The sequence below is a fragment of the Equus przewalskii genome, chromosome 17, assembly GCF_037783145.1.
Source record: "Equus przewalskii isolate Varuska chromosome 17, EquPr2, whole genome shotgun sequence".
NCBI lineage: Eukaryota > Metazoa > Chordata > Mammalia > Perissodactyla > Equidae > Equus > Equus przewalskii.
Window position 1 is genome coordinate 79,587,329 of NC_091847.1, and position 19,524 is coordinate 79,606,852.

General features: G+C 38.2%; 1 protein-coding gene and 1 long non-coding RNA gene across 9 annotated transcripts in view; one reads left to right on the top strand and one right to left on the bottom strand.

Moving 5' to 3' along the window:
• The first annotated feature begins 2,507 nt into the window (after positions 1-2,507).
• On the top strand, positions 2,508-12,268 carry LOC139076685 (uncharacterized). Its single transcript, XR_011528573.1, has 3 exons — positions 2,508-2,798; positions 3,517-3,731; positions 10,780-12,268. It is a non-coding gene; the product is annotated as an uncharacterized lncRNA (long non-coding RNA).
• Positions 7,348-19,524, bottom strand: part of NDUFS1 (NADH:ubiquinone oxidoreductase core subunit S1) — a 28,324-nt gene continuing 16,147 nt past the window's right edge. For all 8 annotated transcript variants that reach the window (XM_070580882.1, XM_008528698.2, XM_070580876.1 and 5 more), the window contains 7 exons: positions 19,012-19,141; positions 16,494-16,654; positions 12,394-12,548; positions 10,890-11,065; positions 10,187-10,321; positions 10,004-10,076; positions 7,348-8,552 (listed from right to left, as the gene is read on the bottom strand). In XM_070580882.1, coding sequence (XP_070436983.1) covers positions 8,461-8,552; positions 10,004-10,076; positions 10,187-10,321; positions 10,890-11,065; positions 12,394-12,548; positions 16,494-16,654; positions 19,012-19,141 — 922 coding nt within the window. In that variant the 3' untranslated portion in view covers positions 7,348-8,460. The remainder of the gene's footprint in view (positions 8,553-10,003; positions 10,077-10,186; positions 10,322-10,889; positions 11,066-12,393; positions 12,549-16,493; positions 16,655-19,011; positions 19,142-19,524) is intronic.

Below are 19,524 nucleotides of genomic sequence, written 5' to 3' on the forward strand. Positions count from 1 at the left end.
GGAAAGTGGAAACGGAATAGCAGACAGTGGAGAACTACAGTTTGGCCTCCCCTGCTGTCCTCAAACTGTGATACGAAATACGCTGCGTTTGGAGTACTACTCATTTGGACCTAGCGCTTACCCAGTCTACGGCAACCCAGGCTGGGCAACCTGTAGCAACCTAACAAAGACCCATTTCCGCCTATAAATGACCTCGATCCCACAAAGAGCATTCCATACGTGCCAAGGTTCTTGAGCTGTATTGAAAAGCTTAAGGAATTGGAGCCAAAGGAAGGGCCTCAGCTCTATCCTATATGTGACAGTGGACACACCAACTCTATACTGGCTGCTAAAGCAGTAGAGTTGGATATGTGGAAAGTAATCAGAAAACAGTTATAGATTAATTGGTATGTTAGAGAAATTTCATTTTATAGTTTACTGTGGTCTGTCTCTCTTTTTTCTCTGTATCCCTCTTCATTACTGCAGTACATATCACAGGGCCCATGGCAGGAACTAATTGTCTGCCAATATCTACCCTTGTGGTGGTTTTCATTCTTTGACCCTCCTCCCACAAGAGGTGGGATGTGCGTTTCCTTCCCCTGAATCTGAGTGGGCTCTGAGCCTGGCTGACCACAAAGTACAGTGGAAGGGATGCTGTATAGCTGCTGAGGTTAAGTCATTACAGGCCTGCAGCTTCCTCCCTCATCTTGCTCTTGGAGCCTTGAACCACCATATCAGTACACCTATCCTGAGACTGCCATGCTGAACAGGCCACAAGGAGATGTTCTGGAAGACAATCCCATCCCAGAACCTGTCCTTCCACCATTCCACCCCAGGAGCCACACACGTGAGTGAAGATGCCACCTGGGCGCTGAGGCCTCCAGCCACAGCCGCCCCAGCCCTCAGCTCTTTGAGTCATCCCTAGATATTCCAGTCAGCCAGCTGAGGCTCTAACCTTACAGAACAGAAAAGAGTTGCCCCCACCTCTGTTGTGCCCATTACGTATTTTGGACCTATGGAATCTCATGAACATAGTAAAATGGAGGTTTTATACCACTAAGTTTTGGGGTGGTTTATTACACAGCAAAAGATAACTAGAACACTTTCTCTAGAATCTCTGTTTTAGTCGGGTAGATGGCTGTCCAACTAGAGGCTACGTTTCCCAGCCTCCTGTCTTGCAGGTGAATGTGGCTGCAAGTCTCGCCTATGGTGTGCGAGCGGAAGTGATGCAATTTCCAAGTCATATCCATAAAACGCTAAGTGCTTCTCCTCCACTTCCTCACCCCCTTCTTGCTGGCTCAGACACAGTGATAGTTTGAGCAGCACCCAGGATCCACAGGTATTCTGGATGGCTGTCACGGATTGGAATTCTCCAGGTAGCGGACTCTCAGTAGAGGTTAGTGTGCAGAATATTATTAAGGAGTTCCCTGGCCGTCAACACCTGCACAGGATGGGGAGAAAGCAGGAGTGGGCAGAGGGAAAAGTTGAGCTGCAATGCTGCCCAATGACAGCCTCAGCCACCCCAACAGAGCACTCAGAAGTTACAACTGCCCTTCAGAACTTTCACCCATTGGGTCTAGATGGCCATGTCTTTATACTCTCACATGGATCTGTCATTGGATGTGGGTCACTCTGCCATGTGCTTTTGCTAGGTTATAATCATAGCATATTAGTTATCTATTATTGCATAACAAAATAACTCAAAACTTAGTGGCTAAAAACAACAAAAATTTATCTCACAGTTTCCAGAAGTGTATGGGGTTGCAGTTAAGCTGTTGGCTGGGGCTGCAGTCATCTGGACTCAATTGGGAGCCAAAGGAGTCTGCTGACTCGTGTGGTTGCTGGTAGGCCTCTTCCTTACCTCTCCACAGGCTGCCTAAGTGTCCTCACGACACGGCAGGTGGTGATCTGAGAGGGAGAGAATCAGAGAGAGCCCAAGATGGAAGCCAGTCTTTTTAAAACCCAATCTCAGCAGGGACAGCCCTATTCATCAGAAGTGAGTCAGTAAGTCCAGCCCACACTTAGGGAAAGGCAAGAACCCAAGGGTGAGTCCCAGAGGCAGGGATCGGGCCATCCAAGGGGCTGCCTACCACATGTAGTATGCACACCACTTTGTATCCTATTTTTAGTTTTCATCAACTTAAATGTTTTGCTACAAATTAAGTAATATTTTTTAAAATTATAAAAGCAATTTATTCTTATTGTAGACTTTCCAATGTTCAAGTGGTAGAGGTGTGACATCCTTCTTTATGCTATTCCTCACACCAGTTGAACTCCTGAGAGGTAACCACAATTAAGGTTTTTTGTATCTGCTGAGACACTTTTCACATAAACATATACATAGATAGATACATACTACTGTATGTATCTTAGAGCTCTACACAGCAGCACTTAGAGATCTAGCTCATTCTTTTAAACATCTGCATAATATTTCATTTTATGATTTACACCAAAAATATTTTAAGCAGGCCTCCATTGATGGACATTTAAATTTTTTGTTTTATCTGACAATAATGCAAATATCCATTCTTACCTACAAGTCTTTGCAAATCCATGTGGTATATCTTTTTTTTTTTTTTTTTGAGGAAGATCAGCCCTGAGCTAACATCTGCTGACAATCCTCCTCTTTTTGCTGAGGAAGACTGGCCCTGAGCTAACATCCATGTCCATCTTCCTCTACTTTATATGTGGGACGCCTACCACAGCATGGCTTGTCAAGTGGTGCCACGTCCACACCCAGGATCTGAATTGGCAAACCCGGGGCCACCGAAGCAGAACATGGGAACTTAACCGCTGCACCACCAGGCTGGCCCCATGAGGTATATCTTTAGGATAAATTCCTGGGAAGTGGAATTGCTAGGTCTACAAATTGGGCAGTTAAGATTTTGGTGGGTATCGTACAGTGTCTGAGTGTGTCTGTCTCCCTAGATAATGGCTAACACTGGGCATTAAGAAACCTCCGGTCCAGCCATGGCCACCACCATGTTATGTACATTCCTGCATTAGAACATGCTATGATGTTACTGTAATTAATGTTTACATACCTTTTATTACACTGTTAGCTTCTGGGGTGCACAAACTAAACCACATTTCTCTTTGCAGTCCTGGTACTTATTGTTGTACCCGACCACAGTAGGTACTCTGCAAATTTTGATCTATGTCGCGAGTGAATTTAAGGCTTGGGGATGTCACTGAACCAGGAAACAGAAGAGCTCGTTCAAACCACAAGACCTGCCCCAAATCTGCCCCTTATTCTCTCTGGCCTTCATTTCCACAAAGATAAAATGCACATGTAATACTAGATTTTCTTCTATAGTCCTTTTCAGATCCAAAATTATATGCTTCTAAGAAGAAAATTAATAAAAGTGATTCATTTTATGATCTCTTTATGTACCAGTTCAAATACTGTAAACTAATCACTAGTCCTAGACCATGCATTCACCATATTCAATACCATCGTACGCTTTTCAGTGTAAGTTATTTAAAAAATATTAAGATGTCAAAGACTTTATTCTTTTTCCTTTTTTCTCCCCAAAGCCCTCCAGTACATAGTTGTATATTCTTCGTTGTGGGTCTTTCTAGCCGTGGCATGCGGGACACCGCCCCAGCATGGCTCGATGAGCAGTGCCATGTCCACGCCCAGGACTCGAACCAATGAAACACTGGGCCGCCTGCAGCAGAGCGCACGAACTTAACCACTCAGCCACGGGGCCAGACCCTAAGATGTCAAAGATTTTGAGTATCAGTCATAGGTAAGTCAATCTTTAGTCTTTAAAAAGTTTTAGTGGTAAAACCCACAAACAGCACTTTAAGCAAAGGGCGTTTTGTTCTGACATCCTTGTTCTCTTAGAAGTCTAGCCCTGAGGTATAGTCATAGTTCTCCCATTAACATTCTTCTCTCTCGGGCTAAATTAAATAAGCAAACTAATAAAAGTACTATGCAATTGTTAAGATATCTAAAATTATTAAAAAATTATTAGCTATCTTCATAATTTATAAAAGGTGGCCATGTATGTGTATATACATAATTTTTCATTTCAATAGATCTCCATCAGATTTTTTTCATGTCTACTTGTTTCCAAAAGTTGAGTCAATCACAAATATAAGGTCTAGCCATGCTATGACAGGATTAGCCTTACAAAATGTCCTAAAAAGCAGTCTATCATACTCATCCTACTGGCAGAAAGCAGCAATGACTAGAAATGACTTCTGAGGAAAGAGAAGTGCTGAAGCAGGACTGCCTTTGAAGATCAAGAAGACAAAAATCATGACTAACAGAACTACATAACTTTAACGTAGACAATGAAGACATTGAAATAGTTAAAAGATTTTGTTTACCTTGGTTCTGTCATCAATTTGAATGGAGACTGCAGCCAAGAAATTAAGAGAAGACAGACTTGGAAGGGCAGCAATGGAAGAATTAGGAAAGATGATCATGTGTAAGGAAGTGTCATTAGAAACCAAGGCTAAGATTATCCACACTGTTGTACTCCCAGTTACTATGTACGGGTGGAAAAGCTGGACAGTGAAGAAGGCAGAGAGGAAAAATGGACTCATTTGAAACATGGTGTTGGAGGACAGCTCTGCAGACACCCTGGACTGCCAGAAAGTTGAACAAGTGGGTCCTAGAGCAAAGTAAGCCTGAACTATTGCTGGAGGCAAAAATGATAAAACAGGCTGCCCTACTTTGGGCACATGGTGAGAAGGCAGGATTCTTTGGAAAGGATAATAATGCTGGAAAAGTAGAAGGCAGCTGGAAAAGAGGAAAACCAAATATGAGATGGACTGACTCAATAAGGGAAGCCGTAGGCATGAGTCTACAGGAGCTGAGGAGGGCTGCTGAGGACAGGACATTGTGCATGTCACTCCCTCACAGGGTCACCAGGAGTTGGAGCCAACTTGACAGTGTATAACAACAACTAACAACAAACTCATGCATATTATTAATTTCTGCTCGAACCCTACTTTTCACAGCCACATCAAGCTTCTGGTAACAGGGGCTTGTAATGACTTTGCTAGTGACATTTTAACAGCGGTCATGAATAACCATGTTAACATTTAAAAAAACACCTAACTTACCGCTTTGGTTGCTCAGCTGCTCCAGCGCCTCTCCTTGGGAGCTTGAATAGTGCTGGGGTGACTTGTGTGGGCAACAATAAGGCTGTCGGCTTATACTGCCCCAAGGTTGACGGTGGCAAAGGAATCCACCTCTCCCTCTATGCACAATGGCTCCAACAACCCCTCGCTACCCTGTCACTAGCACATAGTTTCCCCTCTTCTGACAGCACCGTTTTATGTTTTTGCTCTTAGAAGTACTCTCTTTTAAGGACTAGAATTCAACAGACTCAGTAAATCTTACTGTGACTGGTAAAAAGTCCATCAAAATAAGCAGAGTTCTATGTAATACATTGATTTTCACAACCCTGGTGGATGGTCTGTGGTAGCAGCATTTTGTTGATTGGGCTGACTTTGGACAAGTCATTTGATTCCTTTGAGCCTTAGGAAAGCAATGCATTTCTTTAGGAAAATATAAGCTGGAGGTTACATTAGGCATGACTTTCCTTCACAATCAATGGAACTGAGTTTTCACCTGATTCACTTAGAATGGAGACCTTTAATTTTAGGATCCCAAGGACTCCCAGGGATGGTTAGCTGCAACCTCCTAAAACTGTCAGCAAAACTTTGAATATGCATTTTCCTATACTGATGGCCCTCAGTTAGTAAGTACATTGAGTACTGTGTGTCAGGAAATAGGATGAGAGTTTTATAGGCTCTCTGACTTAATCCTCCTAACAACCCTATGAAGTTGGAGGTAGGTACAATTATTGCTATTTTTATCCTCATTTTACAGATGAAGAAACAATCTTAAAATCTAAGTAACTTTTCCAAAGTTGGACAAGATCTGCCTGACCGGGCAAGAAAGTGTTTAAACAACTCAGCAACCAACAATAAGTGATTGTAGAGTGGGTATTGTTAAGAAGGCATAATACTTTTTTTTTGCTGGGAAAGATTCACCCTGAGCTAATGTTGCCAATCTTCCTTTTTTTCCCTGTCCCCAAAGCCCCAGTACATAATTGTATATTCTAGTTCTAAGTCCTTCTAGTTCTACATCAGCTGCTGCCCCAGCATGGCTACTGACAGGTAAGTGTGTGGTTCTGCATCACGGAACCAAACCTGGGCTGCCAAAGCAAAGCCTGCCTAATTTTAACCACTAGGTCATCAGGGCTGGCTCAAGGCATACTACTTATTAACATATTCATTATAATACAATTCACAATAAATTTGGGGACATTCCATATGGAGTTTAGGCTTTATGATTTTCTTTATACATCTGTTCAATTTCTATAGCTGTCCAAAAGGTTTTTATTTGAGGCAACACGGGGGCAGTAAAAGTATCTCTAATTAAACCCCCTTGTCTAGTCTCTGTAGCCAGGGGCAGTTATCTAATATTTCTTGGGTCTCAGTTAATACCTATTGTTAGCAGAGTTTCTGTGAAAATTAGATAAAATGTACTTAAAGCTTTAATGGCACATATTTAGAAGGTCCTCTCTAAATGCTGTTATCACTCCAGGGTCTTTCCAGACTGCCTTCTCCATTCAGAGACGCAGCTTGAGCCTGTATAGATGACCTCACTATGACTCCCTCACTGGTCAGAACTATAATCCCATGAGCTGGGCTATTCCGCTCCTCTATGTATTTCTCTTCTTCAGAATCTTTTCCCTAGCAGCCATCTTTAATGTTTATGCTCACAATAACCTTAATATCTAGCATTTTGTGACTAATAGGTGCCCATGAGACAGATTTTCATGTTTACTTTATGTAAAAGCCAACAAATTTTCTTGAGCACTACTTACCCCAGACAAGGTATTCTCTGCAGAATTACAAATCCAACACGTGCTGCCTAGATGGCAGCCCGAGGGTCCTGGACCATCAATCGTGTGCCATCTCTTCTCCAACTGAATGCAGTATTCCCTAACAATCCTATGACGTCTATACACATTCACTGAAGAGTACTGTGTAAAACAAACTGGGTGGTGGGGGGGGTAGGCCCCTCAAGGCCGGCAACAGTGCTAAGGGTAAAGAAGGCAGAGAGGGATAGGAAGTTTGTACTGAATTCAAAGACTTCCAGCAAGAATTTGTCCAATTTCAGGCAACTGAGAATTTTAAGCAAAGTACTTAAGCAAAGTATATAACTTCATGATGTATCGCTAAAGTTGATAAACAGTTCTGAAAAAGTTGTTACATGTGACAAATTTTGTACAATTTTTGAAGGTAAAGTATTCATGACTACTATTCTAAAAATCTTATCCTTTGTTCTATCAGGAAAGCAGAAAGGAATGAGGACTATAAAAAAAAGAATTCTGAACACAGATTTTGAAAAAAGTTTAATAAAGGGTTAGGTTATCTCCTAGATTAACTGCAAAACTTTTGCTTCCTTTTTGTTTCGACAATTGAAATTATGAAAGCTGTTAGTTTTGTCTTCTATTACTGGAATAATTTAGTTAATACTACAGGTGGTGTTAATATAATAAATATGGAACATCATTGAGGACGTAAATTCTCTCTCTTGATACTTCCTCATTCCAAGGGTGTAGATGTGTAATCTATTTACAAAGAAAAATGTCACATAAATCACCATGACATTATATAAACAGACTCAAGAGAAAACAGAAAAATGTGTTATCCATTAAACTCCTAAGTACCAACACTCAGAAGTAACAACCTATAGAATATGTAGTAATGGGAAGAAATTATGCATTGTAGTTAAGAACAATGGGTTTTGGAGTCAGAACTAGGCTTGAGTCTGTGACTTTTTTGCTGTGGCCTCGGGTAAGCTATCTAATATCCCTGGGCTTCAGTTTCTTCACCAGTAAAATGAAATAATACTATATGATAGGGCTGTAGCAAGAATAAAACAAGATAACGCGTGTAAAACCAGAGTGCTTAGCACACAGACAAAGCTGAATAATCTTTAGCTACATGACTATGATTATTATTACTTAGATTTCCAAGCTACATATCTGATATATGATTATATTACATATATTTTTTCTGTGTATCCAGCTTGACAGAATGCTTACATCTTTTCTTCAGCACTAGAAAAAAGTGGGTGCTAATGGAAGCTCTTCTTATTTCATCCATTTTACAAATGATCTATGAAGATAAACAAATTCACATTTTAAGGATTTTCTTTGTATTTGTCACAAAGATTATCAAATGCTTATACATGAAAGAGCATCTGTGTATGTTTATTAAACTAACAACGTTTACACACAATACATAAATGTTTTGAAACCTCAAATTTCTTTGATAATTGCAGTAATCATTTTCCTTTGTTTAGTATCATTTTCAAATAAGCGTGGTAGAAGGTTAAATATTACATCATTCAGACAGTTTTTAAAGAGATGATCCTCTAAGAGATCATTCTAACATAATCGTCCATTAACTATTTGTGGCAAGACTGGGTTCCCAGCAGACGTTTCAGCATACGGACGGCTCCTCTACTGCCTGGGCACCCTCTGTGACAGCTTTGACACACTTGGCCATTGTCTGTGAGGCTCTGCTAATTGAATCTGAAAGATATTAAGAAAATATGCATTTTGATAATACAACTTTTAAAAAGCACATAGTAAAACTTTCTTCTTGCACATATTCAGGAACAAAAAATAAAGACTATAAAACTCTATGCAACTGTATGTAAATTTTGTGAGATCAACAAGCAAATTCAGATCATAAGCCCCGCACTAGATAAAAGCTTTTATTTTATTTTGTTTTTGCAGGGAAGGCTCTGCCCTGAGCTAACATCTGTTGCCAGTCACCCCCTCTCCCCTGCCCCCAGGCCCCAGCGCAGGCTTGTATGTCCTCGTTGTGAGTCCTTCTAGTTCTATGTGAGCTGCTGCCACAGCATGACAACTGACAGACGGGTGGTGTGGTTCCACAACCAGGAAACGAACCCAGGCTGCTCAAGTGTGAGAGCGCTGGAACCACTAGGCCATCAGGGCTGCCTCGCTAAATGCTTTTATTAAGTATTCCTCTGTTGACTAAATAATTACATACAGCCATGCCAATGTGCCAGTATGCAACCAGTAAAAATATTACAGAAAACTATTAAAGACATAGGGAAAAAATGTACATACATATTGTTATTGAAAAACAGACTACAAAAGAGTATGTTTACTAAAATCTGTTGAATTCTACACTTTATGGGCAAGTTTTATGTTATGTGAACTATGTTTCAATAAAGCTGTCAAAAGAGAACCCCGTAGTAAATGAATAATCTCATTTTTCATTTAAATAAATAATATATGTGTATACCCCTGGATGACTGACAAAAATGTTAAAACTAAATGTAGTTAGTTCTGGGTGGGGGACCCAGGTGATTTTTCCTTGCTCTTTTGGGCTTAGGGATGTATTCTACAATGAACGTAACTTTTATAACATAACTAAAAAGCCTATGAAAAATAATCTCAGATACAAACTATACCAAAAATTTAAAACTATACTCCTATCTGCTTTTAGACAGAAAGCTATTTAAAATCATCTGTCAACTACCTCATAACCTAGATGTCAGATCAAGCGTTGCCAGAGCTGCAGTAAACAGGTCTCAGTTAGACTGCATTCCTTAAAACCGTCCCTCACGATTTTCCTCAGCTCTGTTCAGCCTTTGCACATTCGAGTGTTTTGAGTCTTCTACTGTAATTCTCAGAAAAACCTTCACAGGTGTTTGTCACTTAGAAAAATTCTCCCTAAATTGCTACACAGTCATTTTACATACAATAGTAAAATTTTATATTTAAAATCTGTTAAGTTTTCTTGGATTTTCAAACTCCACCTACCTTGCAGAAACAAAAGAAATTAGAGTAAAATCAGAAAATAAGAATTATATTAGTTCTGGTGTTTGAAAATCTTCAAAGATTAGAAATATCAAATACTACCACTAACAGGCTGGAATCGTAATGCTAACTTAGGTGACCTCATTCCTGACCGCCCTTCTCATTCGGCAGTCATGCTGACAAGTGCATACCTGTCATGTAGAAGTCTTTTATCGTTAGCTGAGGTGGAACAAGCGGATCAGCAAGAAGTTGCTGGTTCACTAACTGCAAAAACAGGAGTAAGAGATCAATAATAGTATTAAAACTAGTACTGTTACACCAGAGGATACGTATGATTTCATAATAATGAAAACTGCATTTAGGCAAGTTTTTACCTTGGAGAGCTCATTTGCTTGCTGGAAATAATTAGCTCCTTCGATATCATCATATCGAACAAGATTAGGAGAGACTTCTTCCAATCTGTTCCTTACTTGATCCAGAGTATCGTATGGGAGAGTTATACCTGCAATCTATAAGATATCAGGTCCCCAAAATTGACATAGAGCTTTAAAACTTAAAAATTTCAACTAATATATAATTGCAACTATAGTGAAATGATGCAGTACTAGTGAAAAATCTATTGGTGTCCATTAACATGTACATTAAGCAACTGGGTAAGTGTGGAACACAACTGTCAAAACTTCTACTAATTCATAAACAGCTGTCGGTACATTAGTATGTTTAGAAAATAGGCTCATTATGAAATAAATGACTAAAGAGATAATGCTATGCTAAATATGAATGCTTCTGCTAACCTGTTACTGATCACATACGAAGTTTCAGACCAGACAACTGTATATTATTATATCAAATCTCATGATGCTTTTTAAAGTAAAGAGAGTGAAAAGAGTGTTTTTGGGCAAAAGACAAGACAAAAATAAAAATACTAATTTCAAATCCCCATCTTCTGAACACATTTTTCCTGCAGAGATTATTCAAATCATCTCTGCGTCTCAGACTTGCATCTTCCTTGACTCTGAAAACCATCCCGACAAGCTAGCGTGTCAAACGTCCAGCTAGCAGCATCACTGCAAGTACCTCAGACAGGGCTCTGATGATTCTCCAGTCTTCTCTTGCCAAGCCGGGAGGTGTCACAGCTACTTTAGTCTGCTGAGCTCGGCCCTCAGTATTGACATAAGTAGCAGACTTCTCTGTGTAAGCAGCGCCTGGGAGAATAACATCAGCTATAGGAGCTCCAACATCACCGTGATGTCCTATGAAAAGACGGAAAACGGCAAACTACATTTTAGTAAAAAAACTGATTAGGTATTACACACGAACATAGTATACATCCTTTTTAAATCCCATTTTTTAAATTACAAAAGTGTTTTAAAAATTAAAATCATATAGTACTGAAGTATTTGGAGTAAAAATTAAGCCCACGTTACCCACCAGGAAAACTACTGTTAACACATTTAGTATGTATCTTCCCAGATTATTTTTCACAAATATGGAAATATGTATAATATCATACAAACGTATATAATGAGCAACTAGGTATATTATTTCTCTTGATGATTACAAAGTGGAAATGCTCAGATGTATATTAGCGAAATTTCGTAAAGTAGACTGAAATAGTGAAGGAACGAAAAGTGTACAATAATATGACAGTAATAATGTTGAAAAGGGCATAAACAGAAAATTATGGAAAACAGTATACTGAAAGACATCACTCATTAATAGTTTAAGAAAGCTGCTAGAAGAAAAAAGAAATGAGTTAGATGAAAGAAAGCTACAGAACAATAAACAAAGTTTCATCTCATTTGTGTACATGTTTGTATAGCCACAGGAAAATGTACGAAGCATGCGTATCAAAACCATCAGCAGTGATTATCTCTGGATAAGACTAGGGACAGGATTTTAGTTTATGCATTTGGTTTAACTTCATCAAACTAAAGATAGAAAATATTATATAATGCTTTTTATGTGCCAAGGCAAAAAGCCTATTATGAATTTATACTGATTATATGTAAAATGAAGTGGAAAGTTATGTAATATTTTTCTCTGTAAAATATCCTGGATTATTCTGAACTCCATTTTATTCCAGAGAAACCTGATTACATTTATAATGAATGAGAATTCAAGAAAATGAGTCAACTGCAAAAAACCAAAAGGGCACTGTTAAATATAATTCATTAAATGCCCTGCAACACAGGACTTATGATTTTTTAACTTTTTACACTGTTGATAAAAAGTGCTTTCTCCTGATTATATAATAACCCTAAATATTCTTTGAAAAGCTGCATTTAATGTTACATTAATATTTCATTGTATAAATAACCATAATTTAACCATTCCTGTTACTGCGGGCATTTAGGTTTCTTCTAGTTCTTTGTTATTAAAGAACATAAGGTAATAATTCTTAATAGCAATATCAACTATGTAACAAATAAAACCTATGATTTGATTTAAAAAAATACTGGGCTGTGTGTGTGGGAAATTCCTGAATGGAAAGTATTCAATCCACTAAATATATTGCTGTACTGATTCGAATACACAAAACGTACTCTCTCTTCTGTTTCGGTGTCACAATGCCCCTTACCTTGATAAATAATGAAACAGTCCTTTGGCAAATCCTGTCGGGTGACACAGCCTCCATCTGCTCCCAGGAGGAACAGCACTTTGGGAGGGTTCTTCCGAATTGCTTCTACCCCAGGTTTATAGCCAAGGTCTAAAGCAGCTACTTGACTTGCAATCCTGTGAAACAATTAGGGACTTTTAGCATATCAGCAGTGTTTTCGTTACAAAAAATTCAATGTGACTCTTGCAATGATACCTAGTCTCTTTCCCTCAAAACTGTCACAGACCTTCCCTTACCTCACGTTTTTCACCCATTTAAAGCAGATGTCAAAACCAGAGCGAGCAGTCTTCCATTGTTTTCAGAATAGCAGCCAAAGAAACAAGATGCTTAGGGCACTGTCTCTTCATGAGGTCATATTTAAGGAGTAATTCTCGAAACTTTATACCAATCACAATTGTTGTGAGTTGATTCTTTTCCATACAGTAAGGCATACAACACATGATAAGCCAAATACAGTCATTAGAGAAAAATTAGATGATTTTGAAAACTAAAAGGGAGAAAGTAAACACTCGTGAAACTAATTCTGAGCAAACTGTAATTCATACACTGGTGTAGGCCCTGACAGAACTTTCTCTGTGAACATACACTTCTTCCGTAAGCGGAGAATAATCTTCACGAGAAGAGGCCCGGGATAGCTGCGCTTTGAGTGCCTGGGAGTCTTTGCTCTAGTGTGCTACTGTTGGCTCTCTTTCTACAAACAGCAGCCCTCCAGAGGGCCCACTGTGCATAAAGCCAGCTGGTCTTTCACCTGTTTGTTAGGGAGGAGGGCAAGTCAAACCAACTCCCATTATATGCTGCTGCTCTGTCAAACTCTCTGATGCGACAACATCAAAAGAATAAAATATTTAGAAAACATTTAAAAGAAGCACAAGATTTGTACAATGAAAACTACAAAACAACTCTGAAAGAAATTAAAGACCTTAATAAATGGAAAGACATCCAACGGTCACGGATCGGAAGACAATGTTGTTACGGTGGCCATACTCTGCAAACTGATCTACAGGTTCAATGCAAGCCCTACCAAAGTTCACGGCTGAATTCTTTGCAGAAACTGACAAGCTGATCCTAAAATTCATATGGAATGCAAAGCACCTAGAATAGCCAAACCTATCCTAAAAATGAACAAAGCTGAAGGACTCATACTTCCCAATTTCAAAACTCAGCTCTTCCCCCACCCCACCAGTTTTCTTCTTAATTTTCCTTATTCTAAGCTTTGAGGTTTCTCTCTCTCACAAAGATCCGGGCAGAGACACACTAACTTATAAATGAGCCCACTGCATCTTAGAAAACAAACTGAGTACGCCTGAGTTTGCCTCTTCGAAAATGACAGGTAAACAAAAGAACTATAGGGCCGATGGAAAGATTCTCCAATTAGAAAATGTGCTTTACTCTGAAACAGACTTACTATAAGAAATACAAATTTTAAAAATATCTGTTTCATGTTCTCAAAAGATGTTAAAAGATATGTCCTAATAAACTAAACTTTCATGAAAAGGAAATCTTGTGATGAGAATGAAATGAAATAAAAAACAAAGCTAATAAATTAAAAATTACAACAGTGTCAGTGCTCCCTAAAATGAAAACTCACAAAATGATAGAAGATAATTTAAGAAATATTCTCTAAACAGAGAAAAAGGAAGTGAGAAAAAATAGGAGAAAAGAGAAGAGCCAAAAGTCTGAAAGGCCAACAAAAGCATAACAAACAGAAGTTTCTGCATGAGAGCAAACAACAATGTAAAAGTAAACCAATGAGCTTTTTCTAAACCAAGAGCAAAAAAACAGATCCAAAAATTTCACTTTGAAAATGGACAGCATCTATGATATTCCCAGACAAAGGTAGTGAACAACAAACGAGTGTGACCTGGTTACATTCTGGTAGAATTTTGGGACATCAAAAGTAAGGAATCCAAAGGGTGAGCAGGCAGACAGACACACATACATATATAAAATCAGGTTATCATGTATAAAATTCAGATTAGACGAGATCCTCTCTAAATTATCAAATGAAAGGGTGAAAAAATACTGACTATTAAAGGAAAAAAGATTATGATTTGTGTACCTAGTCAAGTGGGTCACTTGTGAGAAGGAATCAGAAAGACAGTTAGATGTTCAGAAATTTTTTAAAAAGTCATTAATTTGGGTACCCATTCAGAAAAAAGTACTGTAAGAATAAAGACATGAATGCAAAAGTGAATTAAAAATAAGAAAGTAAAAATTGTGGCTACAAAGGATCTAGAGGTGGTCAATGAAAATAAACTCTATTTAAAAAATACAAAGTTTAAAGAAATGCTTACATAACAATCTACAAGGTCAAATTAAACCAATCAGGAGAAATAGAACATTGAAATTAATGTTTAAGAATGCATTTGAACACTTTTAAATTGAAAAAATTTGTCTATTATACTTAAAAAAGTGTTTAGCCTCAATCCTTAAACAATTTGAAGAATTTGAAAACTACTTAAGGTAGAAATGATTAGGTGAAATGGGAAAACTCATTCACTAATGTAAAACTGGTACAACCTCTCTAAAATTTTTTTCTAAAAACAGGTTGGAAATAAGCATTAAGAGCCTTAGAAATGTTTATCCTGTTCACTCCAACAGTCCTACTTTTGGAAATCTACCCAAAGGAGATTATCCAAAGTTCAGAGGTACCTGGGCATCACAGCATTATTTATAAACAAAGACTAGCATCAATCCACGTTAACAGGAAGAAAACGGCTAAGAAATTATACATACACATGATACTAAATAGCCATTAAAGTTTATATTTATAAAGAATCTCTAATCACAGGAGGACATTCTTTTTTTTTTTCTATTGAGTTAATGATAGGTTACAATCTTGCGAAATTTCAGTTGCACACTGTTTGTCAGTCGTGTTGTAGGTGCACCACTTCAGCCTTTGTGCCCAACCCCCACCCCACCTTTCCCCTGGTATCCACTAAACTGTTCTTAGTCCATAATTCTAAATTCCTCATATGAGTGGAGTCATACACAGATTATCCTTCTCTTGCTGGCTTATTTCACTTAACATAATTCCCTCAAGGTCCATCCATGTTATTGCAAATGGAATGATTTTGTTCTGTTTTGCAGCTGAGTAGTATTCCATTGTATATATGTACCACATCTTCTTTATCCATTCGTCTGTTGCTGGGCACTTAGGTTGCTTCCATGTCTTGGCTATTGTAAATAATGCTGCAATGACCATTGGGGTGCACAGGACTTTTGGGATTGCTGACTTCAAGCTCTTTGGATAAATACCCAGTAGTGGGATGGCTGGATCGTATGGTAGTACTATTTTTAATTTTTTGAGGAATCTCCATACTGTTTTCCATAGTGGCTGCACCAGTTTGCATTCCCACCAGCAGTGTATGAGGGTTCCTTTTTCTCCGCAACCTCTCCAACATTTATTGCTATTAGTTTTAGATATTTTTGTCATTCTAACGGGTGTAAGGTGATATCTTAGTGTAGTTTTGATTTGCATTTCCACAGGAGGAAATTCTTATTTGCTAATGAAAACTGATCAAAATCAGGACACAAAACTGTATACACAGTATGATTTCAACTATATAACTAAAAAAATATTTATAAAGGGGAAAAAAAAAAGACCAGAAGCAAGTTCACCAAAATAGCAAGAGTAATCATCTACAGATTGTGGAATAAGCATAATTTCTATTTTTGTATACTTTCTTCTCTGTCCAATTTTTATAAAGTAAATTTGCATTAATAGTAAAAAACTTTACTTCAGATGAATTCTCATGTTGGCTTACATTTTTATTATTTAATCAAAGTTAGAGGACTTGTTGCAATTTTTGAACCAAGGTATACTAAAATGATACAGATTTTCTCAGTACTTACTGCTATTTTGGATATTTTTAATATTATTTATTATCTTGAGTTCTTCTCACACAGAAAGTAAGGGTTTCTGAAATTTCACATCTGCTAGTGAGGTAATGTTGCTAAATTTTAAGTTGTTTGTAAATCTAAATGTGACAGTGTAACAGGAACACATATACACAAAATTACTTGAATTTTATAGTATATAGAACAACTCCTCAACATACCTATGAAGGATATTCATAACTTTCCAATCACCAGTCACCCCACTGCTCATCCGCATCTTTTGAGCAATGTTGGAAACCGCTGCAAGAACTGCTGCCCCATCATTTCTTTGGAGTGCAGAACTGCCTAAAACCACCATTGGTTTTTTCGCTTCCTTTAGGACCTATTGAAAAAAAGGGGAGAACTTTAATTAAAAAACATTAAAAGTAAACCAAACCAAATCAAATGTGCATCTACAATATGATGTTCTAAGTCTTAGTGCTAATGTGAATGCCTTTGATTTGCTAGTCAACACACAGACAGACATACAAACAGATTTAATCAAAAACATCTTGCCAATGCTACTGTGAAATGGCTAAACGAGTGTCAGATAAAACATATTTTCTAAAAGTAAGCACTGGGAATGAAAACCCCAGCCACATATCCTTTGGTCAGAATGCCTATGGGTAGGTCCCAGAAAAACTGGGCAATGTTTATAGATTCAGACAGTCCTCTGTAACAGAAGAAACTGTGCTAAAGTACCACGTCTACTGTCTTCCATCTACTGACCATGCCACAGACACAGAGGAGGAGGCTGGGAAAGAAATGACCACTACATCACAATGCATTTTGCTTTAAACCACAGTAACTTCCTGAACACCAAAATCCAAGGGAGAGAGCACCCCAGGAGCAGAGGGAACCTCAGATTTGGTGGAGAACAGAAAAACCGGAAGTAAAGCTGTGGCCTCTACAGTGCACTCTCCTGCCCATCCTCTATAGCATTCTCAAAAAACAGCTGCCCCCAATCAAAGAACCAGCATGAGAAGGAGGCCTAGACACTACAAAGAGGACGTTCCTCACAGGAGGAATTACCCAAGGAAATGTGAAGAGTTCAGAGAAGCAGTTTTCAATAGGCTCAAAGAAAATGAAAAAACATATTCTTTTCTCACTTAAAGAGCTCAAATGAATGACATAATACAGAGTATTACACATGGAGATTTTCGTCACAGAATTCAGGAAAGAACTGGAAGAGAATCCAACTAGAGATGAACACCATTCTACAAACAACAAAAAACAAATAAAACGACGTAAAGACAGGAATGAGAAAGACAGGCTATAGGAAATTATATAAAACAAACTGGAAAAGAACAAAAGCACACAGGAAAAAGAGAAAAGGGGGTCCAACGTCTACACTGTTAAGAGTTCTTAATGAAGAGAACAGAACTAATAGAAAATACATTTGAACCCATTACAGAAGAAAACTTTCCAGAAGAGCACTAATAAGAAGGTGACACCTTCCTGGGCATGGGGATGGGAAGTAGAGAAAGGATACTTCTCAATAAACAACACTTAACATTTTCAATCCCTGTAATCCTGATAATGTTCTTCCGATTCACAACAACAAAGGGGCTGGGCTGGCTGCTTTGTCCTCTGCACTCGCCTCTTCTTGCCCACACCTGAGGCTGTCAATGAAGCAGCCCTCTGGGAACCAAGAGGAGAGGCTCCCATGCAAACACACAAGTGAGCCAAAGCACAAGGAGAGCAAGGCAAGAAGGCAGGCTCCTTCCTGGATGACACCCTCGGAGAACCATATCACCCGTCACACTGCCCACCTCCAGAACAGTCGTTATGTAAGAGACAGGAACCCCTTACACGGTTTAACAATCACGACCCCACCACACAAACACCCTCCCCCGTAAAATAAAGAGAACCTTGAATCTTCAGACTGAAAGGTACCCCATGTCCCATAAAAAAGTGATACAGAAACACCACCATTAAGACATATTCTGGTGAAGTTACAAAATTTCAAGGATAAAGAATCAAGTATAAAGTATCAAGGAAGAAGTCTCTAGACGGGAAAAAAAATTAGGACAGGGTTGGGGGAGAATATGGCTGACATCTCTACAGTAACCAAAGCAGCGTATAAAGTTCAGAGCGGAAATAAACGTGTGACCCTAGACTTTCTATCCCGCCCAGGCTTTCTTCAGAAATAAAATCAACATCCTCAAGCAAGCAAGAACTCAAAGAATAGTGCACCTACAAGCCCCTCTCGAAAAAATAATAAACTATAAACTCCAGACAGCAGTGAAATGAATGTAAATAAAGAACTCAGTATTGAAAAAGTCATGTAAAAGGACAGATGAAATTTCTTTTAGGAATGCTAACGCTTGCAGTAAAGGAAGATTTCACTGAAGTTTGAAGTTTAATTCTTTCAGTTTCACTTCAACTTCCTCTATGATAATTTCAACTAAAATTAACTCTGGTAAGTAAAAATAGCACGTACAGTACGATCTCATGTTTGTTTGTTTGCCTATCCATGCACCTTGCTCTATCTATGAATAGAGAGATGATTATGACGTTTCATCAGTACTTGTCTGGGGTGATGGGATTCTGGATAGTGTTTTACTTTCTTCCATGTTCTTGTCTATATTGCTATAATTTTTAACAGTAATCACATAATCTTACTACAAAAACAATAAATTTAAACAGTAATAATACTTAAAAATTAACAAGAGTAGATACATTGTAATGTGAGAGCACCTGGCTGAATGGATGGCTACCCAAAGCAATGTCCTGAAGAATTTTGGGGGAATCTCCCAGATGGTCATAACTGTAAGTGAGATCCACTGGGCTGCCAATAAGGGCCACTTTCAAGTCATTATGAAGCCAGCTGAAATAAAAACAAGGTTTTTAGAGCTGAATTACTAAGTTGGCATAGTTATTGGTCTTGTCAACAATAGGTACTACATCTATTTATATTATAGAATGTCAAAAGCACAAAGGCACCCACAGAACATTAAACCTTAACAGATATAATTGATTGTGTACCTTTCAAAATAAAATATTGCAAAAGTACACACCAAGGTAATTCAATGAATTAATTTGCTGTATAATGCTAACTCTAAGCCAGCTATAAATACTTTTAGAATAAATGATCTGTAGTTTTCACTCTGCCATATTTAAATAGCAGAGCCAATTATCTCTGAATTATCCATTAAAGCTATTTAAACATAGTCCATGAAAATAAACTACATTATTCATACGTATTATCTA